The sequence below is a fragment of the Vombatus ursinus genome, unplaced genomic scaffold (assembly GCF_900497805.2).
Source record: "Vombatus ursinus unplaced genomic scaffold, bare-nosed wombat genome assembly UNPS02014773.1, whole genome shotgun sequence".
NCBI classification, from domain to species: Eukaryota; Metazoa; Chordata; class Mammalia; order Diprotodontia; family Vombatidae; genus Vombatus; species Vombatus ursinus.
In genome coordinates, this window is record NW_020954551.1 from 32,343,795 (window position 1) to 32,370,545 (window position 26,751).

The 26,751-nt window shown below is 40.9% G+C and overlaps 1 protein-coding gene across 1 annotated transcript in view; it reads left to right on the top strand.

Annotated features, from left to right (window-relative positions):
- The first annotated feature begins 12,373 nt into the window (after positions 1 to 12,373).
- LMCD1 (LIM and cysteine rich domains 1) overlaps positions 12,374 to 26,751 on the top strand; it is an 80,038-nt gene continuing 65,660 nt past the window's right edge. The window contains exon 1 of the mRNA XM_027864112.1: positions 12,374 to 12,814. Within this exon, the coding sequence (XP_027719913.1) occupies positions 12,788 to 12,814 (27 nt within the window). The 5' untranslated portion in view covers positions 12,374 to 12,787. The remainder of the gene's footprint in view (positions 12,815 to 26,751) is intronic.

Genomic DNA, 26,751 nt, shown 5'->3' on the forward strand with positions numbered 1-26,751 from the left:
ATCCTTTGTCTACATACTCCTTGCTCCTTAGGTACTGCCATCACCCTGGACAAGGCCTCATGAACTTCCACCTAGATTATTGCAAAGATTCAAGTCTCTCTTCACTCAGTTCATCCTCCAATCCCCATCAAATTTTTCTCCGTAACGTAGGGGTCTGATCATGTCACACACACACACACACACACACCCCAGTCAATAAGGTCCAGTTTTTCCCTATCACTTCCAGAATCAAACATAAAATCCTATTTATCTTTTAAAGCCTTCATAACACTGTCCCCTCCTACCTTCTAGTATTTATATACCTTATTCCCCTCCAAGTACTTGACTGTCCAGTAACACTGCCTTCCTTGCTGTTTCTTACACATAACACTCCTTCTCCCAACTCCAGGCATTTTCACTGGTTGTTCCCAATGCTTGGAACCCTCTCTTCCCTATCTTCCTGCTAGCTTCCCTGGCTTCCTTTATGTCTCAGCTAAAGTCCCACCTTCCAAAAGAACACTTCCGCAGTCCTTTTTAATCTTACTGCCTTTCCTTTGAAATTATCTCCAATTTACCTTCTACATCTCTTGTTTATGCATACTGGTTGGCATGCTGTCTACCCCATCAGACTGTGAGCTCCTGGAGAACAAGGATTTTTTTCCTCTTTGTTTGTATCACTAACTTTTAGAACTAGCTAGCTGACAACAGGCACTTGATAAATGCCTGTCGACTTGATTTTGTCCTTTTAATAGCTGGCATTTCTGTAGTATCCCAAGGTTTATAAAGCATTGTGCATATGTAAACAATAGGTGGTGCTGATAACCAAGGAAGGTTGAGCTCTCAAACTTGCTCCCCCCTCCCTTCATGTGGATGAAGCTTCCCTGTCAGTGAACTCTGCTTCGGAGTTGTGGCTTCTCCTCTTCAAATCCACTCCCTTTGCAGACGTTGTTCATTGGTTTTCTAACCGCATGAGAAAAACAAAAATGGTAGCTACCAGGGAAATGGGAAAGTAAAAATGCTTGTATTTTGCTCCCTCATGGTCATTGCATGTTCACATTGATATCCGGATTTTAGACCCCTTGTGAAGTAGCTAATAGCTCCATGGAATGGGCATGGCCTCAGACAAACTGAGACTTGGGAAAGTCCTTAATTTAGAAAGGCCGAGGTCACCCATTACATCCTGGGCCATCACCAATTGTCTTGACCTTTGTCTTGCCATTGGGCTCCGATGACTCCAGAGGAGAGAGTGAGGCAGATGACTGCACAGCTCTGCCTCCCTCAAACCCAATTTATGTGCAAGTCAAGACATCACCCTCATGATGTCATTAACCCTCCTCGAGAACATAAGATGAACAACAACATAGACACCCACACTTTTTTTCCAAAGTATGCCATCCACGCCCCTATCCTAACTCAGGCAAAATTGCTTATCTATAGAGAGGAGGTCTATCTACCCTCTCTCTCTTTTTTCATCTACATACTTAAACATGGAGTAAAACATAATAACATACTGATTTCCCATTGATCAACAGTTGTTTGTTGTTGTTGTTGTTATCGTTGTTTTACCAGATTAAGAAACAAAGTAACAACATATAGAACAAAGGCATACTGTTTCCCAATCCCTGAAGGAAGCCTGGAGTTTCAAATGAGTAAAGAACTCCAAGAAGAAAGAGGAGAGAGGAGTATCACCAGTTTCTCTCCCTAGCCTGATTCAGAGCCACATTGTAGGTTTCACCCAGGACAGGGCTCATACTTGAAGTATCCTCATTGCCCTCAGCTCAGGACTCCTTCACAACCTTTTGCCCCCTCTCTTTGGCCCTGCATTTCATGCTATTGCTTGTGATGGCATGGGTTTACTCTTTCTTCTTGCTTGCTTGGCCAGATATTCTGACTTCTCCATTCCCCTACCCGTTAACCTCTTTCCTAGGGTCCAAGAGTCTTTCCTTTCAGCCGCTCTCTGGAGAATCTGCTCCCAGGTCAAGGTTCAGCCTCTCTTGGAGCTTAGGAAATGCTGGGCAAAAATCTGTGCCCCAACAGACAGCCTTAACCATCCTGCTTTGCTCCATGTCCAATCCTTTTGATGAAGCTTAAAAGATAGGTGACACATGTATTAGCTCATCTGATACAAAAAATCTAGTGAGTTAGGTACTGTGTATATTAATATCCCTGTTTTAAAGATGAAGAAACTGAGGGTGAACAGGTTAAATAACTAATCTATGGCCATGTGACTGGTAATTGTCAGAAATAGGATTTGAATACAGGTATCTCCTGTCTCTAAATTCCAGCCTGGCTTTTTGTTTATTTGTTTGTTTTCGCTTTTTTTTACTATACTGTGGTGCCCATTTAAATCATTAGAAGAGCAGAATTAAATTATTATGAAAATTATTGGTAATTTCAAAACCATATGATCATCTGTATGAGTATAATCTCCTTCCACATTGTGATGCCAGTTCAATTTTGGGTGATCACTGCTCTCAACATTTTTCCTTCCCCTTTCTCCATCTTAAAACTCTTTCCCTCTCCACCTCCATCCTGAATATTGGAATGATATCTCAGGTCAGCAATGTTCTGGTCTTATGAAAATGACTGAAGAAACCGGAAACATGGGATTTCATTTTGATAAACTGAACATCTTCCCCCAGATTCCCTCTCTCCGCCCCCACCCTTGATGAGCTGAGTTCATTGTACACTTCCAGAGACAGTCACTGGAGAGGTATGGCTGGCCTTTGTCAAGGGGATTTGCTGCCTTCATGTCTTGTTAGCCAAGTATAGCACAGACTCGTCATTCAGCAGCACTCTGTGATCAGCTTGCTTTGGAATTCTTCCCCTTAACAATCTGAGCATCTCACTGGTTCCCAGAGAGCCATTTCTCAGGATGTGGTGTGGTGTGGCAACCATGCTGAAAATCCTCACATTAAGAAAGCAAATTCTAAAACTGACCAGCCAATAATGTTTTTACCAGTCTGTCTTCTCCCCATGGGACCCATGGAAGTGATCAACAAAATCTCTGTTCAGTGCCTCTATGTCCAGACACCACAGTGAGCTGTAGCCCACAATGCAAACCAGGCAAATCCCTCATTAGCAACAGGCAGAATGTCCAAGAGAGAAGCCCTGATCATTCCCTTCTTTCCCTGGAGAAGCGTCCAAAATAGATCTTGTCCCATAAACTAGCTGAATATCACAGGATTGAAGTTTTAAAGCTAAGAGGGACCTCAGAAGTCATTTAGTATAATCCCCAAATTTTACTGATAAGGAATTGAGATGCAGAAAAGTTAAGGAGCTTGCCTTGCCCAAAGTCACAAAGGTAGTAAAGAACAAAAGTGAGATTTGAACCCAGGTCCTCTGACCTCAAGTCCAATGTTCTTTCTTCTGTACCATATTGTCTGGCACAAGTAGGTAATGCAATCTTACAGTATACAGATCAAATAGTGACATGTATTCTCCACTGTCCTACCGCCTTATTAGTATTATTTTCATCATTTTCTATGTATTTTTCCAGTCATTTTCCTAAGACTTAATATTAGATTTCCAAAGTGCCCAGACTTTTAAAGTCAAACAGTTCAATAATAGTGTGGCCTAGATGGCAAAAGGTCTGGAAAATATCATATGAGAAATGTATGGAATAGGGAAGAGGAAACTCAGGTGTCTTCAAATATTTGAAGGTGTTTTATGTGAGCAAGGAAAAAGTATTTTGCATATCCCCAAGGGAAAAAAAAAAGTAACAGTAGGGCAAGTTACTGTGGAAAAACACAGATTTGAAGTCAACATAATAATGAGAATCAGACTCTTAATAATAGATGAGACAAACTTTCATTTATTTTTCTAACACAACTGCCCAATGCTGAGCTGCTACTTAGTGTTAGGAAGACAGGAATTAGAATCCTGCCCCAAACCTTGCTATCTTTGTGACTCCTAGACAAGTAACTTAACCTTCTTGAGTCTAACAACTTTCATCCTCAATGTTTCTCATCTTCAAAATGTGATAATAATGGGACAGATAGGTGGTGCAGTGGATAGAGCATTGACCCTGGAGTCAGAAGGACCTGAGTTCAAATCTAGCCTCAGACTTTGGCTAGCTGTGTGTCCCTGAGCAAATCACTTAACCTTGATTGCCATAATAATAATGGGATCATAACATTTTTACCACTTATAATTTTTATTAAAAAGTATTATTGATGCATTTGTTTTTTACATTACAAACCATTCAATGGTAGGTGCCTAATAAATATTTTTTTTATTGACTGCTCCAACCTAGATCTGCAGATCCTCCTGGCCTCTCTCCTAAGCACCACAAAACCATGGGAGGAATGAAGAGGATTAGGATTTGGTATTATAGTCCCTGATATAACCACACTATTCACACCATTGGGTTAAAACTTTGAAGTCCCCTGTTAAAATACAAGTATCTTGTAGGAGAAATACACTCCACCTTTATCACTTTTAACAGTTTGGGTCAAATTAGCTTCTCTTAAATTAGCTAGATCTGATCAGATTAGCTAGCCTTTTCACTTAAAATAAAAGGTCCTGAAGTAAGGGGAGCTAGGACAGGTCAATTTTGAAGAAAGAAGTAGAAAGAAAAAAAAGATTGGAATCACAAATCACAGAACTAGAAAGGACAACCCCAAAGGCTACCCAGTTCTAAACATAACTGGAAAAGGATATCTGCAACATTCTAAATTCCTACTTTGTAGGAATTTATTTATTTATTTATTTATCTATCTATTTATTTATTTATTAATTACAAATTCCTAATTTGTAAGCCACATGAGGGTAGAGATTGTGCTTATCTGTACACCAACCCCAGAGTACTTTGTACCATGCACATAGCAAGGTACAATAATAATAAATGTTCTGTTGAACCAACATTACCATGCACAAGAGGACAGCTATTGATAAGTATGTTTAGAGAGAAGGACAGAGAAAGAACACAGGAAAAAAATGAAAGAGGAAAGAAAAAGATAAATTTCACTCTACTGTGCTTGAGGTGTTTCTCTCACTAACAAACCATAGAACTGACTTCTCCAGTCTTAAGGGTGTAGTTGTGACTTCAGAAACCTTCAATCTAAACTGGGTCAACATGTTACCTTTGTACCTAAGTCAATATATAATCCTCATCATCTTTTACAGATAACTGTAGAAACCCAATATTCCATGGGGGAAAGTATTACAGTAAAAAAATTTTACAAGAGTTTGAATGGAAAAAAAAACACTAATGAAGGTTTTAATCATAATGATGTTATCTAGGCTTTGCAAGGAACTGTCTTCAACCTAAGAAACAATGATCTCACTGTGCTTAGTTTGCCCAAAACAGTTACGACTAGAGGAACAAGCCTGGTTTCCTCTTTAAGGTCCTTTCTACAGGAAGCACAGGATAGATAGGGCTTTTGCATTTGTGGGGAGTTTTCTAATAATGCAGTTGAGAACTAACATCACACATAGAGAGGCTATAGCTTTACCCTGCATGTAACCACCTTGTATATATTTTGTATTTATTCTGTAAGTGTGTCTGGGACTATGTATAACACAACAGAAGGTAATCTCCTCTAATGGAGGAAAGGCCTCACTTTTTGTTTTTCTATGCTTATCTCCTAGCACAGTATTTGACCTATCGTAGGCCCTTAATAAATGTTTTATTCACTAGTCTATTAGTAAAGGTGATTGAGAAAGATCAAGATATAAGGCCTCTGGGGACAGATGTGACTCAATAATTTTCTCTTTTTTTTTGTCATTTTAATTTTATTCTCAGATTAACTGGATACACAAAAGTTCCACTTAAGTTCAATTTCCATATTAACAACCTTCTATCTATCATACTATTTATTATAGTAGTGATAGGGGAGAAACTGTTTGTGATATGACTCGATAATTTTCAAAAATTTCTATGCCACAGATGGCAGGAGACAGTGGAAAGAACATGGGATTTGGAGTTGAAAGTGAGATTTTAGACAAGTTACTTAACCTCACAGGGCCTCAGTTTCCTCATCTACAAAAAGGACAAGATGGCCTCTAAGTTTCATTTCAGGGGTAGATCTATGATCCTATGATTCAGGCACAAATCTTGGGTTTGCCATCCACTACTTCATTGACTTTGGGTAAGTTGCTCTCTGAGTCTCAGTTTCTTCATCTGAAAAATTAAGAGGTTAATTAGAAGACCTCTTATGGCTTTCTCAATTTTAAGGTCCTATGACAGGATACCTATATAGGATCAGGGATTTAGAGGGAGAAGGAACATTAGACTCTATCAAGCCCAACCCCCTCCTTTTGTAAATGAGGAAACAAAGACTCAACAAGATGTAGTGACTTGCCCAGGGTCACACAGCTAGTGAGTATCTGAGGCATGATTTGAACTCAGGTCTTTCTGTCTCCAAGTATAGCCCCTCGCTCTGCTGTAATAACTAGCTGCCTCATCCTTCACAGCCAATGCAGCTTCTTTCAAAACTGTATAGTCCCTCCATTTCAAGTCATTTAGAACCAGGATGAAACTTGGTATAAAAGACCTATAATCTCCTCACCTGGAAAGTCCTTTACATTTAGTGCTGAGTTTGTCCATTGCCTCTCACCAAGGGATTCAAAGGAGTTCTCAGATAATGATTTAGGGACCACAAACTCTCCCCTCAATCATACCCCTTCCTTCATAGTGAGAATATAACATTCAGGCAGATGTCTCAGCAAGAGAATTTTTTGAGAACAAACTGCAGGAGTCTAGGCTAGGTTTTGCAGCCGACGCAACATCAGTGCCCTGAGGATCAAGAAGAGAACTTTAAGAGTGCACTTTAGGACCCTATCCCAGCACTGACTCAGAAGAAGATTCACCTGGCAGTGAACATGCCTTTGAACGCGAACTTGGGACCAATGTTACGGAGAAATTGAGCCAAGATGTCAACCTGAAAGCCTTTCTTTCTATGACATTATGATTTTAGTCCTTCTCCCAGGGTGACCAGTTGACATCAGCTCCTACAAGTTGTAGTAATAGACTTCTAGGCAAGAGATAACAATCACTACGGATGTTTAATTCAGCCTGGTTATATTCCAAGAGTCCCTGTCTGGAGATCTTAAATAAGAGGATAGGTAACTGTCTTGACTGTTGACAGAGCAATAGGCTCCAAAGTGTAATGGAAAGGAGACTGAAGTTGGAATCAAACAACCCACAGTTGAATCTTGACTTTGGCATATATGTGTGAACTGGAAGAAATCCTACTCTTTAGGGTCTGTTTCTTTTATGAAAAAAAATGAAAGATTTGGACAGGATGATCTCTAAAGTTAGGACCTTAGCTCATTTAGCACTAGGAGTCTAAGTGATTAGAATTCTAGCTCAATCTTCCTGGGCTAGACTAATGGAACTTAATTGAAACTTACTTATATTAAACCATTATGAAATATATTGATGAAAGAATTTCAAGTTTCTGGAGATGTATTAGGGTTCATAGTGTACCTTTCACACTCCAGTGAGGTATTATGCTGTAGGCAGTGAAAAGATGCTTCAGCTAAGAGCTAGAAGACTAAACATTCTAGTCCTGGCTCTGCTTCTACCAGCTATGTGATCTTGGACAAGGTTCTTGACTGCTCTAAGTCTTGTTGACTCATCTGTAAAGTGGAGAGAATAAGATTTATACTCCCTATCATATATGGTAATTATGAGAAAAAACATTTTATGAATCTTAAAACACTATATAAATGTGAATTATTTCAAATGGTGTCATAATGGATTGTGATAATATAGAGAAGTTAGGATTTAAAACCAATGGTCTTTTTGAAACAATAGCAGTCAGAAAACTAGCATTTAGTAAGTACTTACTATATGCCATGCATATTCATTTGCTTGCACCTCACCTTGGAAAATGAGAACAGTAATACTTGTCTTCCTAATCTAATGAGTCTGGGGGATTTATAGATTAAAGGAGGATTGTGTACATGTGTGGTAAAGGAATTTAAGATGTGGGAATAGGGTTATTGACAAGCTTGCATGGTGTACTGGAAAAGCAATTGGTCAGGTTTGGGAAGAGTTGAAATTCTAACACAGGCTTGCTGTGTGACCCTGGGCAAGGCACTTAACCTTTGTGTGCCCCAGTTTTCTTATCTTGGGCAACTAGATGGTATGGTAAGTAGATTGTTGAGGTTGGAGTCAGGAAAACTTTAGTTCAAATACTTCCCCAGACATGTAGTAGCTTTGTGACTCTTAACTCACTCACTTCACCCACTCAGCCTCAGTTTTCTCACTGGTTAATTTAGGAAATTGAACTCAATGACCTCTTAGGCTCCTTCCAGTTACATAGTCAGATGATCAGTGTTCAAACCCAGACTCTCCCACATTCTAGCTATGTGTCATTTTACCATTATAAGAGATGATAATTTCTGTACTACTTATCTTGGGAAGTTAGGTTGCACAATAGATAGAGCAATGGGTCTGGAGTCAAGAAGACCTGAGTTCAAATTTGGTCTCAGACAAGCAAGTCACTTAACCCTGTTTGCCTCAGTTTCCTCATCTATAAAATGAGCTAGAGAAGGAAATGGCAAACCACTCCAATATCTTTGCCAAGAAAATTCACTAAGAGTCAGACGTGACTTAAACAAATGAACAACAATAAAACTACCTACTATGAAACTCAAACTGGATAATGAACTAAAGTTGGTTGTAAAGCAGCTAGGTGGCTCATTGGTTAGAATATTAGGCTTAGATTTAGGAAAATCTGAATTCAAATCCTGCCTCAGATAATTACTGTGTATCCCTAGACAAGTCACTTAACTTCTGTCTGCCTCTGTTTCTTTATCTGTAAATTGAGGATAATAATACTTTACAGGGTTGTTGAAATCAAATGGGATAACATGGGGAAAGCACTTTGAAAATCTTAGCTCTCTATGTAAACATTATTAGTATTATTAAAACCTAAACTGTTATATGAAGGTCAGTCTTTATTACTATCATGATTAACTGAGATGTGGAGCAAGAAATATTGCTGGAGAGGTGATGGAAAATAACTTTATTTGAGAGCTTGTTTGTTTTTCATTTTGTAAAGATACCAGAGAAAAATGTCACTTTAATGTTCTCTTTGATTCATTTAAGACAGATCCAAATATAAGGGCTCCTGGCTTCTAGCCTGTGTGATGCCACTGTTCCTAGGCCCTGCTATTGAAAGGGCTATTCATGGTGAAGTTGTCCTCATTAGTCAATGCTTGTCTTGGCTCAGCTATATGCATTCCATTTAATAAGACCCCATTTGGTGGGGGGTGGGGGAAAGGGAGAAGTAGTCCAGACCCGTGATTTCATCAGTATAAGGAGCACCCATGATAGAAACTCCTTCCACAGAAACTTTGGTTAGTGATAGAAAAATTATCTATGTGAATTTCTAAGATTTCTGGTCTTAGAGACTTAGGTAGGGTAATGAGAGATTCATTGATTTACCCAAGGTCACATAATTACTATGTGTCAGAGGTAGGCCTTCTTGGCTCTACAGTGAGCCCTCTCTTTTACTAATAGAGTAATTTACTTCAACATAAGAAGACAGGAAAGTTCTTCATTGAGTAAAGTATAGAACCAAAGCAACAGGGTTTTCTTCTGCTTAAATATTTATTAGCTCACTGATTGGAATAAAATAATCTACAATAATGCTGCTTGGTTTTAAAGTCAGTGAGCAGGACAGCTAGGTGGCACAGTGGATAGAGCACCAGCCCTGGAGTCAGCACGACCTGAGTTCAAATCTGGCCTCAGACCAAACACTTGACACTTATTAGCTGTGTGACCCTGGGCAAGTCATTTAACCCCAACTGCCTTAAAAAAAAATAAAGTCAGTTAGCTCAATTGCCTCTTCATTTTAAAGAAGAGAACACTGAAGTCCAGATACTCTGATCTGAACCCAGAACTCTTTCTACTGTGCCATTCTGACTTAGGAATGGGTGTCATTAACAACCTGCTTTTAAAATTCCACCTACCAAAAAAACAGTGCCATCAAAAGAATCATTAGGGATGACCTATGAAAAAAAGGGAAAGGTGGCCTAACCATTGACCCAACCATTGCCAATTTTGAGAGAAGGTGATCAACTGTTGAAAGCGTCTTTCAAGAATGTGTCCACAGAATAAAGGTAAAGAACCCTAAAAGACACTGCCCAATGGAATGACCAACCTTGACCATAAAACACTGTTAATGTATGGGCAGCTAGGAGGCTCAGTGGATAGAGTACTGAACCTGGAGTCAGAAGAATCCTGCAGGAGGCAAATCCTAGCTGTGTGAACCTGGTGAAGTCATTTTTAACCTCCTTTGGCCTCAGTTTTGTCATCTGTAAAATGTGAATAAGAATAGCACCCACCTCCCAAGGTTATTTTGAGAATCAAATGAGACAGCATGCATTAAAGTGCTGTATAAATGCTATCGATTATTATTTAGTCTTCTCTCAGAGAGAAGGGCACAATTATAGAATGAAACATATAATATCACATAGGATCATGTACCATTGCATTAATATACTTTGTAACAAGGAAGGGTTTTATAGGATAATGAATATTGAGAAGTGAATACTATGTTGTTGTTTTTAAAGCATCAATAAAACTTTTTTTTTAGAGAGAAGGAATGATACATGCAAGGAATCTAGGATTCTAAAGAAAATGCATTTATCAAAACTAGTTCTCTCCATCCCCTGCACCCCCCACCCCAACCTCTCCTCTTCTTCTTCTTCTAATGAACAACTCATCTCGGAGAGCAGTTAAACAGCAGGTTTCATATCCTAGGTGTTTTGCCCCTTGAGAATCACTAATTTCAGGCAAGGGAGTGAGGCAGACAGGTGGCAGTGCCAGGTTCCAATCAGGACTAGGGAAGGAAGATAGACAGAAATGTTCTCCCTCACCAGGATTAAAGGGGTCTGGGTTTAATCCTCTGTCTGGGAAGGGAAAAAAAAATACAGGGGCCTGTATCTGTGATACTCATTAAAAGCAAAATGATGACCCATCACTGCACAAGGAGGCATAAAAAGACAAGGGTTTGCTGGCTTTATTTTACAGAAGCAGCTAACCCAATAGCAACAGGCAAGTCTCATCCCAAGAATTAGAGAAACGCCCCCTTATACAAGGTCCTAGTTGTGCCACCTATAGCAGACCAATTCAAAATAATATTTTTCTTCCCTCCTCCACCACACCCTTCTCCATTCTCCATGACTTTTCCTCTCAATCTACTCAGCGGTATTTCCTAAAGTGAAAAACATTTCCTATGGCAAAAAATAATGATTGTGTTGAATCAGCTTGAACTACTCCCCGTTCTCTCATCTTCTTTGCAGGCTCCCTTGCTTCATTCAAAACACAGCTCAGCTGCCACTGCCTCCAGGAGACTTTTCCTGTTACATCCCATTATTAGTGTTTGCTCCCTCTTGAAATGATTTTTGTTTGTTTGTTTGTTTTTGCTAGGCAATGGGGTTAAGTGACTTGCTCGGGGTCACACAGCTATTAAGTGTCAAGTGTCTGAGGCAAGATTTGAACTCAAGTTCTCCTGACTCCAGGGCCGGTGTTCTATCCACTGTAACACCAGGCTGCCCCCTTGAAGTGATTTTAATAGAGTATGCATGTAAGGGAGGCAGGAAGGTATGATGATGTGAGCACTGGAGTCAGAGGACCTAGGTTCAAATCCTGTTTCCAACGATGACTGCCTCTGTGACTTTGGGAAAGTTATTTCACCTCCGTGGGCCTCAGTTTCCTCATATGTAAAATTCAGGGGTTGAACTCAATGTCCTCGGAGGTGCCAACTCGATCTGTGAACATTTTTGTCTCATGTCATGTGAACACACAGGTAGGAAGCGTCCCATTCTTGTCTTTACATCCCTACCACTAGTCCAGAGCCCTGCATGTAGTGGGGGCTCGGTGCCTGCTTGTGGAGGTGAATTATTGAACTGAATTGAATCGAGCCCTTCCACCGTTCTCATGAATGGGATGCCTGCCGGTGGAATCCATGAACCAAGGAACTGGCTCACATAGTGACATTATCTGTAGGAGATCTGTCATCCCTGCCAAGTCTTGTAATTACTTGCTCCTCATTCTTTTTCCAACAAATTGTAAATCACCTCCAGGGCTGTATCTCCCAGATTACCAGAAAATGTTACCAGGCCTTGGAAAAAATTAGTAGATTTTGAGTCAACCCTAAGATTGCAAACCTTACCCCTCTTCTATAAGTCAGAAATGGTGGGAAGGGGGGCTTGGCTCAGAGTTTATTTTTGGATCGACTTAACTAAATATACCCGTGTTTTCCTGGTCAAATCACACTCCCTTTTGACCTGAATGAATTACTAAAACCACTGCTCCTCCCCTCTCTTTTCCTTTAAAGGCAATGGCAGAGGGTGGGGTGGGGCTGAGGGTGGAGGGGAGAGCTGGGTATGTTTTAGTGTGAATTCCCGTCTCTCTCCACACACGGCAGCTCCCAGTCCAGTGGGACAGATGTGAATCAAGCCTCAGGCAGCTGGCTCAGTTTCCTGAGCCTGACGTCAGATTGGGTGACACCTCTCCCCTCTCCTCTCTGCCTCCCAGGCAAAGTGACAGTAGGAGCAAAGCCTCACCCTGGGATTGGCCGGAAAAGTTGGCAAGTCCTCAGCGATTGGCTGGCAAGGTTTTAGAGGGAGTCCTGTTCTCCAATTAAAGCCGACTGAATCAGACTGGCTGGGTGCAGAGCTCACAACTGGAACTGGAGTATTATTATCCATCTCTCAACATCTCCCAGACATCAGTCATTCAAAGAAGAGCTGTCACAAGAGCTCCTCACAGCTCCCAGCGCTCTCAATCCATCGCACTGAAAAACCTGAACCTGCCTCTGTTCAAGAAGAAAAGACAAAGCTGGCGATGGAGCTGAACCCTGCAGTCCAAAAGGTGAGTCGAGATTTTATTTTCCCTGGTTAACTTTCTTTTCCTACCTTTCCACTTTCCTGAAGCTTACCTGGAATTCTCAGGATGATCAAGTATTTGATTTTTTTTTCCCCTCTCTGATTCTCACCAAACCCGATGCCACCTTGAAAAGTCCCAGCTCCCTCTGGGCACCGAGGTGATGGGCTCCCAAATCTAGGAGTTCTCAGTCACTGAAAACCAAACTACTAGGTCATTGTAGGTGATCTGATTCCCATCACTACCCTCATGAAAGTTTAAACAGAAGCTCTTAATCTGATAAATGAAACTTGTCTGTTCTCCTACTCTCCAGCACTGGGGAGGCAGGAACAGATTTTTCATTTTTCAAACTGAAAGTGTGTTTTGCCAAAAGGGAAATTCTCCCTTTGCTTTCATCCTTGGGGTTTCTCCTTCACTCACTCCAGTCATGGCCAAAACTGCTTCTTCAGTGGCTGACATTGGCAGCTGGAGCAGCAATTCAAGCACAAGGGAACTCACTTCTGTCCCCGGGGTCTGCACATTTCCCTCTTGAGAAAGGCTGGCCAGAAGCCCAGCAGGCAGTGTGTAAAGAATCACAGGTCACAGGAAATCAAGCTGAGGAAGAGGGCTTTGCTTGTTCCTGTGGTTCAAAAATATGCTGTTTACCTGGACCACGGTCAAAGGAAAAGGAAAAGTTTGAAAATCACAAAATGCTAGGGAGAAAAGGAAGGGGCCATAGGAAGCGTCTAGTTGAACCCTCTTATTTCCCAGCTGAGGATTTTGAGACTCTAAGACAAAATATGACTTACCCAAGGTCACATTGCTAGATGACTAGAACCAGCTAGAGACTAGAACTCTGAACTGTGGACACCCATGTTCTATGTGACACCATGTAAGGTCAAGCACTGGAAGGAGCCTAACAGTTCACCTGCTCTAACCCTTCATTTTTAGAAGACAAAACTGGGAGCCAGAGAGAGAAGTGACAACTTGTCACCATCTTTCAAACGGCAGGATTTGAACTCTGGCCTTCTGACTCTAAAACTAGTGTTCTTTCCAATGCTCCTCACTAAAACTGGAAAGCGTAGAATTCACTAGGGAACTTGGGCAACGAGAGAAGGTGGAAGCTTAATAGGTACCAAATTAAAAAAAAAATTTTTTTCTTAATCTCTAGAGCAAGAGTGTAAGGTATTATGTGTAAAAGAAATTACCTCCCCCCAATTAGTCAATGCACCTCCTTGCTATGGACCCTGCAAAGGGAACGATCCACAGATTTCAAAGATCCATAAGGAGGCAAGTTTCCCGGAGATGGCTCACTGAAGAATCCCATTTATGGGCCAACAGCCGCTGCAGCCCCTCTACCTGATTGTGTGCTGCTTAAAGGCTTCTCCAAAACTTATAGACCAGACTCTATAAATTATACTGGGACCTATAGACCTATAATCCATACAAATTATACAGAATCTATGAATTATACTGGGAACACTCATGATCTGGAATGCCAACAACAAGAATCATTATTATCTGATATGACAAAACCTTGATTCCATTACAGAATAGCAGGCATTTTATCCACCTGCTCAAAAATCTACAAAACATCACATAGAACAGCAGGATAGCTGTCCAAAGATCAAATCTGTTTGAACTCCTCAAAAAGAGAATTGGACAAATAATAATAGATGTTGGTAAATCATCATAAGGCATTGACATGGAGCACTTTGAGGTCTACAAAGCACCTTACTTATCTCTTTGACCTTTCCAATAGCTCTCTGAAATAGAGTTCTTAGCCCCATTTTACAGATGAGGAAATCGAGACTTAAAGAGGTAAAGTTACTTTGCCATGCTCACAGAGCTAGTGTCAGCAGTGGGATGCAGCTTGCCACATTACTTCGATAAATGTCTAAAGACCCCAAATTAGAGCACGTATGCCCAACCTGTGGGGGAAAATACATAGTCCAAGTAGTGATGTAGTAATCATCTTTTCGTTTTTGTTTTGGGGGGTAGGGAATCAAGAAAGATTGTTCCACCAGTGGATGTTTTCTGCCCAAACTTCCTCCCTAGACCTAGTGAAAATAGCAATTTAAGAGGAAGAGCACATTGCTCTAGAAATTTTGTAATTTTATCTTTTGGCCCAAGCCAATTAATTGCTCCTAAGGGTGACAGGCCCAAGCCTGCTCCAGCAGCATGCAGACAGCCCTGGTGCAGCCCCATTTTGTTTTCTGTATGGAAATTTTGTTTTCTTTTGCACGGGAAAACAGGATTATCTGGCTTAGAAGAAGAACATTTTCTCCTCCTTGCCACCCTCAAATGCCAACTTCCCTGGCCTACACAGGGTGGATTTTCCATTAGGATCCAATTACAGGCTTAGAAAAGGTATGTGATGGTGCTAAGATGAAAGGAAAGATATTTTATGCCTTTTGGGATTGTGACAATCAAAAAGATGAGTATAGCTTTAGAGGTTACCGGGTGTCTTACGTACAAAAAGGAAGGAAAAATGTGGGGGTTGGGGGGTGAGCGGGTTTGGCTGTGCTGAAAAGAATAGCAGTCATGAAGTTTCAAGTCTCTTCAAATGCATGTCAGAATGCTTTATTACCTTTCTACTTATTAAATTCACAACTGGGTTGCCTTATACCATTTGCCTGGTAGATGCATAATCACAGACATTTTAAAATACTTTCATAAGAATTTAAATTTGAAGAGGATATGCTTACAGATGGATTTATTTCAATGAATTTACGAAAGATCACAAAATAATCCCCCTCCTCCCCCCCCCAAAAAATGTAATGACACCAAAGTGCCTCAGGGGCCTTGCCTTGATGATTTGATTTTTACTTAGTGGAGTAAAGCTGACAGCTGCACTTGAGAAGTCATTATATTCACTACTCAGAGAGAGGGGTGTCCATATGGAGAGAGCTTCCTACAAAATGGGGAGATTCTGGAATCATAGATTGAAAGTTGGAAGGAACCATAGAGAACACCAAATTTACCCCCCTGATTTTACTGATGAGGATAGTGAGGCCTAGAAAGGTCAGTCAGCTTGTCCAGGGTCACACAAGTAGAAAATGGCAGAGCTTGAATTCTAATCCTGATCCTTGGGCCCCAGACCCATTGCTCTTTCTTTTGGACATCACACATTAGAAATTCTGGTTCTGGGTCGTTCTGCTAGGCACAGACTCTCAGAAGCCATCACGTGTAAACCATATTTGAACAAGAAATCCCTCTACAATAAAACTTATAAAGGCCTATCTAACCTTTACCTGAAAATCTTCAATAAGGGGGAAACCAGCACCTCCAGAGGAGACTCACTCTGCTTTGGGATGGCTGGAATCATTAAGCATGTTTCTTTAGGTCAAGCTTAAACTTGCCTTTTTCAACGTTGTCTCATTGTTCTTAACTGTCCTCTGGGGCCACAGAGAATAAAAGCAATCTCTACACTCTGTGGTTGCTCTTTTAATACTAAAGTCTCTTTTGATCCATTAATTAAATTGGTCTTCATACATCATGAGGTTCAGGCATTTCCCCAAGCTGGTTGTCCTCCTCTGGACTCCTTCAGAGGTATGGATGCAGCCCCTAAAATAGACCACTCAGGACTGAACACAATACTCCAGTTGTGGTCTAAACAGGGCTTTTTCTTGTGCACACAATTCCAAAAGAATTGATACAGAATTACTAACACCCTCTGAAAATAGACAACAGACTGCAAGAGCTGATGTTTATACTGCCCATGAAGGTGTTTGTTTGTTTGTTTGTTTTGTAAGCAAATTTGTAGTGATGTCTTTTGATTTCCTTTGAGGTTTGAGAAGCACTTGGATCATATTTGAGCCTTACCACAACCCTTTGAGGATTACTGGTGTTATTCTTTTTTGCAACTGAGACAAAATGATTTACCTGTGTTCATACAGCTAGTGAATGCCAGCATCAGGAGCTGGGTCCTGGTGTCTCCTAACACCAAATCCAAGGTTATTTCCACTATGCTGCCCTACTAACCACTTTGACATGTTATTATATAGTCCTTGCAAGAATAGCACTGATCCAAAGCATTTGCTAAGGAATTTTGCGAGTCTGTACCAGCAAGCACCTTATCAATTTTGTGGTTATTGTGTTGTTTTCATTGTATCTGACTCTTTGTGACCCCATTTGGAGATTTTTTGGCAAAGATATTAGAGTGGTTTTAACATTTCTTTAACTTGTTTTACAGATGAGGAAAATGAGGCAAATAGGATTAAGTGACTTGCTCAGAGCCACACAGCTAATATATGTTGGGGGCCAAATCTGAACTCTCATCTTCCTAACTCCAGGCCCACTGCTCTATTCACTGCACCACCTACCTGCCCTGATCACTGTTATCCCTATACAATCACATGACCCTAGATTTGGGGCTAGAAGAGACCTCAGAGTCACATGGTCGGATTCTCTCATTTTATTGTTGAGAAAACTGAGATCCAGGGAGAAGCTGTGAGTAATTACAAGATGCTTGAGCTTCGCTGGTTTACAACTGCATTAAGACTTTTAGAACAGAATTATAGGTAGTAACTGAGCTGGATTTGAAACTGAAGCCATCTGACTCCAGATCTGGCTTTCTTCTTACTCCCCTCTAACAGGATTCTTTATGTTTTCCCCCTTTTGTATAAAAGCATATTGTCAAAAGGAGAGGCTGTGGGGCGGAGTAGAGAGAGCACCAGAAGATTTTCTTCTATATCTGTCCAGCCTGAGTCTCTGTGTAGAGCCACACTCATGTATCACCAACTGTCTTTTGGACTGATTCCCCCATAAGCATCTCCTGGCCAAGTCACTTAATTTCTTTCAGCCTTGATTTCTTCATCAAGTAAAATGCAGGCATGTTAGAAATGACCTCTAAGTTCCCGTCCAGCTTGAAATCTTTGATCCTAAGTGGCTTCCCAGATCTTGTTGGGTGTCTCTGGACTTTTCTCCATCACATCTTTCTTCCTCTTATCTTGCTCCAGACTCGATCTCCCCCTGGTACTCAGTGGACCTTCCCTGATTTCACCTCTCATTCCTGCACTGTGCTTCTTGGCATGGTCTCCAGGCAAGCGATCCAACATAAACATGGCTCCTGGGGAATTGACATTGGCTCCTTCTGTCTTCAAAACATACTAAGCCACCCCTTAAAGACTTTAATTACTATGACATTGGAAGGATGCCCAAAGGTACAGCTCCTTAGGCCCAGAATAAGCTAGAGGAGAACAGTCCCTGTGTTAGTGCCTTAGAAAGTTAACACTGAAGATGTGACTTTTAAAATTGAGGATTTTTATGGTATTATGTGGATACACTTCAATTCCCAGATGGGTCGAAGATTTGCAACTGACAATTGCAAAGACAGCCAACTTTAGGTTACCTGTGGCTATGGTGAGAATGGGGATCATTAAAAGCCAGAGTATAGCCAGCAACCTCAACTTTTAAGTCTTCATTTCCAGAATCAGCACAGAATTTACCAATGTAGCAAACATCTTTTAGGGGCCTACTGTATTCAAGGAACTAGTGTCTCTGGACTGCTAGTGTGTGCAACCCATAATAAAATGGAACCTCTAGCCAACTTGCCTTACCCTTCAGGGCTAAATATGGGGGCAGGCAGAGGTCCAGGAATACATTCTGCTAAAACCAGGATTCTAGAGGTCGATGGTTATTATTGTAGGCTGTATGTGCAGATTATAGGTACTGGGATCACAAAGCAAAAACAACTTGGCTCCTGCCCCCTAGGGGCTTACATGGTTGGAGGTGGGGTGGGGTGGGGGTAGTGGATTCAACACATATATAGATAAGGAAATTAGTATTTAGTTTGTGGAAGGAGAGAGAGAGAGAGAGAGCCCACTTACCTGATTCTATTAGCATGTAAACATATTCATTGATTGGAGTTTAGCCTTCCCTTGATTGACAGCCTCATCAAATGATGAAGAGAATATGAGCCCCTCACCATTGTCTTTTGTTGTTGTTGTTTTTGCTTTTTTTTAAAGCCATTTGCAAATCTTTTTTTATTTTTTTTTTGTTTGTTTTGGTTTTGGTGAGGGCAATTGGGGTTAAGTGACTTGCCCAGAGTCACACAGCTAGTGAATGTTATATGTCTGATGCAGAAATTGAACTCAGGTCCTCCTGACTCAAGGGCCTGTGCTCTATCTACTGAGCCACCAAGGCGCCCCAAGCCCCTCACCATTATTAAGACGAATATAAAGAAATTGTTAGCCTGCGAAAGAAAAGGCTTTAGGGGCATCATGATAGCTGTAATGACTTTTTTAACTGGTTTCTCTTAACTAGTTGCCTCCATTCTCTCCCCAACTCCCATACATCCTCCACTCAACAGTCAAAGTAATTTACAACACAAGTCTGACCATGTCTCCCACTACTCAGTATATTCCAATGGCTCCCTATTCCTACCAGAATCAAATACAAAGTGGTCTATTTGGCATTCAAAACCCTTCACAACCTGGCCCTTTCCTATGTTTCTTACTGGACCAAGAAAGGAAGTGCTTTGCCCATCACCACAAAACTAGTGACAGGTAAAATTTGAACTCAGATCTTGTTGTTAGGCTGGTCCAAAAATGTATCTCTGCCAGAGGCAAGACGATGATTCTTTGGAGGATATTAGCTCAAGAGCTACACAGGGCCTCAGAAGCTACGTAGTACAACTCTTTCATATCACGGTGGAGACCCAAGGACTTTAAAGGACCTGCCCAATGTCACATAGATATTAAGTACCTGATGCAAGATTTTAACCCAAGTTCCTGTGCATACGTATTTCTAAACACAGGAAAGCCAATGTGAGAAAACTGCTGTTCTTCAAAATAAAATCTTTATTTTTAAAAGACCTTCATTTTCTATTCCTGACAGATGTCAGGGCTCCATTAAGATGATTAAATGGGCTTGACTTTATAAGGAGAATTCTTAAACTAGCCTCTAAGGTGATAATATGTATACGACCCTTAGCTCTGGAATTTTCTAGAGCATCTGTTGGCAATTTACAACATTTTCAAAATGTATGAGCTAACAAGGGCAACTGGAGGCGGGGGCTCTATGGTGCACGGAGTGTGGGCCTAGAGTCAGGAAGATTTGAGTCCAAATCCAGCCTCAGACATTTACTAGCTATGTGACTCTGGGCAAGTCACTTAACTTATTTGCCTCAGTTTCCTCATCTGTTAAATGAGCTGGAAAGAGAAATGGTAAATCACTCTTTGCCAAGAAAACCCCAAATGGGGTCACAAAGAGTCAGATACCATTGAAAAAACAACTGAATGACAGCATTGAGCTATCAATCTCATCTTATATATGCACAATGCCTTTTCTAATCACTGAATTTGTATCAGCACTCTTACCTCATTCAAGTCCATAATGGAAATGTATAATTTACTCAAAATTCTCATTTTTTATTATTATTTAAGCAGCAAAAGTAGATGGCTTTATAAGAAACATGACTCAAGCGGCAGCTAGGCAGCTTAGCGGATAGAGTCCTGGAGTCAGTCAGACCTGAGTTCAAATGTGGCCTCAGACACATAACACTCACTAGCTGTGTGACTCTGGGCAAGTCACTTAACCCAATTGCCTCACCAAAAAAAAAAAAAAAGGAAAGAAACATGACTTGTGTGCAGCATGCACATGAACACACACACACACACACACACACACACACACACACACACTCTCAAAACACTTGCTTTTCTCCAAGCAGCCTAGTGTCTCTAGACTACTAGTGTGTACAACCACAATAAGATGGAAGCTCTAGCCAACTTGCCTTACCCTTCAGGACTAAATATGGGGGCAGGCAGAGGTCCAGGAAGACATTCTGCTAAAACCAGGATTCTGGAGGTTGATGGTTATTGTTATAGACTGTATGTGCGGACTATAGATTATGAAAAAAAGTTTGATCCGGGCTTCACCAAACAACTCCCCAGATGTCAGACAGAAACTCCTTCTTCCTCTGACCACCCACTTTGCACTGATCTCCGTTGGTCCAGGCCAGATGCATATTAACAACAAGCTAATGCCAGCCCCAGGGGCTAGCCACTTGATGGCTGCCCGAGGCAGCTGTTGCTGTCACCCTCTATGCTTTAGCGATGTCCCCTGCATCCCCTTGGACTGCTAAACCCTGGAGGCAAGTGGGGAGAAGTAAAGGCGATGAATTTAAAGGAACCAAGAATACGATTTTAAACCAGAAAACCTCTCAAGAAAAGATGACAAATGATGCTGACACACTCAAAGTATGTTTACCACATGTAAATATGGTCCACTTACTTCCTATGTCTAGATTTGGCCTTCAAAAGAATCCTAGAGATCTGCTGTCTTGGAGCTTCCAGGAAATACAAGTCCAGGGCACGTACTTGGCCTCTGGGATGTGTATCATTGCTTGCCTAATTGGTCTGACTCATGGTCTGCCTTGTAACATGTGAATCAGAACCAAACAAAACACCGGGCCCAAGCCCCCACTCGGACATACTTTAAAAGGAAATGCTATTTCGATTTCATAGGCCTATGAACACTGAGGAACCCGTTAGTAAATCCTTCAATCTGAAGAGAAAGAGCTGAACACTCTGGTTAGATGGCAGCTGTTTCCAATCCCGCCTGTTTGTTCATGGACTGATCTTGGTTTTCTGTACTTCAACATTGGATTTTTTTATTAAAATTCCCTTTGAGGATAGAGTACGAACTAAGCATAGGCTGGTAATGAAATTCAACAAAAATTTAAGCGGCTACTACGATCTAGGTCATACTTGGAATTGAAGATATTGACACAGAACAAAATGGTGCTTAGCCTCCCTGAGTTTACAAACATTTTAATCTGGGTGGGTGGAGGGGGAGGGGAAACTATAGTAAACAGATAAAGAAATACAAAGGTGTTGGGGATAGTGTTAGTAAACAAAACAGTTTCCTACCCTCAAGAAGCTTACATTCTACTGGGGATTAAATATGCAATCAAGACAGATAGTTAGACTGACTGACAGAGGAGTAAGTACAAAGAACAGACAAAATTAAGCAAATTTATTTTAAGAAGAAAGGAGTCCTGATAACTCTTTTCAAGTATTTGGCCTGTCTCCTGAAAGAGAGATTAGACTTGTTCTCTTTGGTCCAGGGGCTCATAAATAAGGACAGTAGGTGAAAATGATAGAAGCAGATTTCCAGGTAGGGAAGAGCTTCTTAGCAAACAGTACTGTCCCAAAGTGCAATAGGCTGACTGCTGGGAGAGACCAGAAGTCTTCAAAGAGGGGTTCTCTCAGGACAAGGACCCTCTGAGATGGTAAGATCATAGATTGAGAGCTGAAATGCCAGAATCTAAACCACTAACTTTATAGATAAGGATGCTGAAGCCCATAGAGGTTAAAAATGGTTGGCCTAAAGTCACATGGATAGTATTTTCCTGAGTTGGGATTTGACCTCAAGTGCTATGAGTCCAAATTCAGCAGGAAAGTTTAGTCCTCTCTCCACCTCCATTGGTTCTTTATCATTGGGTACAATCCCTTCTTTTGTCAAAGGATGACAAAGACTTGGCCAAGGTCACATCACTACTTGTTGTCATGAGCCAAAAAGCAAAGCTAAGGTCTCTACACTACCGATCCAGTGTCCACTCCTCTATACCACACTGTCTTGAATGATAAGGTAAAAGACAGATATGTCTTCTCCACATGTTGGCCAGGAGGGACATGTTGTCCCTCATCCTCCCTATCACCAGATGTCTAGATTAAATTTGAGTCTTCTGTATCCTACAAAAATCAGTCATAACCTCATTGGTTGTTATCATATTACTATGCATAAAGATATAAGGAACTATATAAATCTAACATACCTCTTATACTTTTTCATTTTCTAAGTGTTTTCATATTGGACTTAGAGTCAGGAGACCAGAGTTCAAATTTTGGCTCTTCCTAGTTGCATAAACATGGGGCACATCACTTCACTCTCTGAGACTTAGTTTCTTTACCAAAAAATTAGGTCTAATAATAAGGGAAGGAAAGAGGAATGGAATAAGCATTTATGTAGCACCTACTGTGTATCAAGCAGAATTCTAAGCACTTTTTAAATTAATATTATCTCATTTGATCCTCACCACAATCTTGTAAAGTAGGTGCTATTATTTTCCCCACCTTACAGTCAAGGAAACTGAGACAAACAAAGGTTAAATGACTTGACCAGGGTCTTCCTAACTCCAGGCCCAGTGCTCTATCCACTGCACTACTATCTACTTCAGTACCTGCACTATCCTACCACCAGGAGTTATGGTGAAGAAAGTGGCTTTTTTAAATCCTAAGGAGCAATAGAAGTGGAAATTCATCATTCACTAGAATTTTTTTCCCCCTCAAAAGCCTTGAGAGGAAAACAGATCAGGGATTATCATCCTTAATTCATAGGATTGATCAATCATTGAAGGTGGAACTGAGAGAAGTGATTTGATCAAGTTTCCATAGCTAGCAAGTAGTAAGGGCAGGATTCACCCAGGGATCCCCAAATTCTATGCCTCCACATCAGGCTGTCACTGAAGAACTCTTAGTTACTATGGACATTGAACCCTAAAGAGATCCATATCAGGCCTTGGGCAAAATTTTGAAGTGGGTGAGTGCTCGATGCTGCTCTCTCCTTACTTGTGATTCGCACTTTTTCCCTTTCAGTAGCTACTCCCATTGACCCCTGGGTCAAAGATCCACTTGGGCATACTTTCTTGTCCAAGGTCTCCATGCTTACAAAATCACAGACTCTCTAAGCTAGAAGTGGCCCTAAATGCTCTTTGGTCTAACCCAACCCTGAAGAGTTTCCTTTATAAAATCTCCCACAAGTGATCATCTGGGCTTGGCTTGAAGATATCTCATAAAGGGGATCTCATTCCCTCCCAAAGGAGAAGAGCTTTTGAAGAGCTCAACTTATTAAGACAATTATCCTTACATTAAGATCAAATATTGCTCTTTGACACTCCTTCCAATGACCTTGGTTCTGTCCAGCAGGGTCAAGCTAAACAAGACTAATTTCTCTTCCACCTGCCAGACAGCTATTATGCCCTGCCCCCACAAAAAGGCCAATTCAAGTCAATAATTATTTATTAAGTATCTACTATGTACCAAGCAATGTGCTAAGCACTAGGGGTACCAAGAAAGGCCAAAGACTGTCATTTCTCTCAAGGAGCTTACAGTCTAATGGGGGAGACAACTAAAAAAAAAATATGTGCCAATAAGATATATACAGGGTAAATTGAAGATAACCTCAGAGGGAAAACACAAACATTAGTGGGTATTGGGAAAGGCTCCTTGTGGAAGATAGGATTCCAGTTCCTTTCCCCAATCCTAATATAAACTCAAGACTCCTCATCATCTTTATTATCCTCCTCTTAATATTCTCTAGTTTTTCAATGTCCTTCCTAAAATGCAGTATTTAAATCAGAGCCTTGGCAACTGCCTCCCTCCCCAAACTAACCAGTCCTGTCTTCCAGGCCTTCATAAGCCTACTTTGATCTCTGGTCCCAATATAGTTATGACTACTAGAAGATTGATGTTTTATTCCGTCCCAGGTATCACATTTTCATTTTAATGGGCTTTTTTTGGAGCAAATGACAAAGATGCCATAGGTAGGATCATACCATTTTTGGACTGGGCTAGCTTTTTAGCAGCTTTTAAATCATATACTTGAAGTAGCTACTTTTTCTACCTATGTGTTGGGCCATTGTCAACCTAAATTATTTTTTTTTTATAGAACACATATAGTTCTTTTGTGAACACTGAAAACTTTGTTATATGTTATCAATGTCAATGGGACCAGAGTGAGCCATAATTTTAGAAGGCTATTCCAGGAAGAGCAAATTCTCACCTCTTATCCCCCCCAGGAAGCAACCTGCCCTTAAGATGTTCCCATCTATTTGGACAGTATGACTAATAGCTTTTTCCAGGTACTAATTCACAAGGTTCCCGACAGAGGTCAATGAAACACATGAATCCATAAGAGGCCAAAGGGAATAGGATCTGCCTCATGTCCAGGTCCCTTATTAGGAAAGTGACTTATGGAGATCCCTGTCCCCCCTTGCCCTGGTTTCCTTAAAGACATAGTGTCTGTCATCTGTCTCTCTAAATATGTGATTGTACAATCCTGTTTTGTTTTCTTATCTCTGGCTTGTTTAAACTTTTATAAAAAGCAAAATTATACTCAGCAGTTGTCTTGCTCAACAGAGAATGGGCTCATAGGATTATGGATGTAGAACCAGAAGTGACCTTAGAATCCAGTCCTTTCATGTTACACATAAAATGGAAGCCCTTTGTAGTTAACTTACCCAAGGTCACGCTGCAGGCAGTAAATAGCCGAGCTACGATTCAAACCCAGGTCTTCTGACTCCGGATTCAGTGTTCTTCCCTCTGCTATCCCCCATGAGTAAACAGATGGATTTTTAAAGCTGATTATGGGCCAGGTTGGTTATTTTTTTTTCTTTTGAAACAATTTGGACCATTGTTGTGATTTCTTTGATATAAGAAAATGAAGGTGAATAAAAGCCCTCTTCCCAATCAGATCAGCACCTGCTCTTCAACTGATAGCCACATACAGATGCCTGTATCACTGGGAAGTTAAATGACTTGCTGAGGGTGAACTCAGACCTAGGCCTGCTTCCTTCCCACTATGTCATACTGCTTCTGGTGCCTCTGTCCCCTATTGGAGGACTTACAAGAATATACATTTCATGGAAGGGTATATGGTTTAGAGCTACATAGCACTACACACCTTCTAGTTCAACTTCCTAATTATGCAGATGGGAAAACTGAAGCCCAGAGGGTGAGGTGCCTGGTCTGAGGTCACACAGGTAACATAGAACTGGGCCAAGATTCTAACCTGTGGTTCCCTGATTCTGACTCCAATATGCCTTAAACTATACTATACTCAGGAAGACTCATCTTCCTGAGTTCAAATCTGGCCTCAGACACTAGTTGTATGACCCTAGACAAGTCATTTAACCCTGTTTGCCTCAGTTTTCTCATCTGTAAAATGAGCTGGAGAAGGATATGGTAAACCACCCCACTACCTTTGCCAAGAAAGCCTCAAGTGGGCTCTGACAAAGAGTCAGAAATGACTGAACAACAAAACAACAACATGTAAGAACTACATCTCCTTTCTATATCCTATCACCCTAACAGAGTTCTCTATACCTTGCAGGTATATAATAAATGCTTTTGGAATTGACTGAATCTTAGATTGATCTTTTACCCATTTGAGCAAGCTTTGGTAATCTGATAGTATGATTAGAAAAAGCATGCATCAGTGCAATGTTGTGTACAACTAAATTACACCTTCATTTTCAGTCCCATCAATCTGAATACTAATTGAGAAATGAATATCTTTGCCCTCTCATTCACTCCAGTTTTGTGGCCTGAGGCAACATGTTTTAATTTACCCATCTATATATGAACTGCACTCCCTTCTTTTCCTCTGAGCCCATATCCTCCTTTCCTTCTAGTATAAATCCATTCCACGACAATGAGGTGGCAGAAAGAGCCTGCCAGCCTGGCACAGTGAGAACCTGAGAAGGCAGTCACTTGAGAGGCCAACATTCTGAAGGGAGGCCCAGGAACAATTTCCTAATGTCCTCATTCCTAGTGAGCCTCATTTTTCTAAGCCTTAGCTTTGCACAGTGATCAAAGGCCCTGAGAAGTCAGAGGACATATATGAGTAGAGGAGGGAGCAAAAAAAATGTACCCGCCAGCTCAGTCCAGGGGTGATGACCTATATAACCACCCACCTGCCAAACATAGTACACTATGTCCTGGCAAAAGACAAAATACCATTTAAGGCACCATGTGGAAAGGGTGTGCTCGGTGCTTCACCTTTAGCTTTGAAAACATTTAAATAATTAGAGGAAAGAAAAGTTGAATAGGAATCTTTGATGAGCTGTGAAGAAGAAAACAAATCCTTCCGAAATGTGGAAACTCAGTTAACAAGTTCCAAAGTCTCCAGTTAGAGGCAGTTTTCTCGCTGCATTCTCA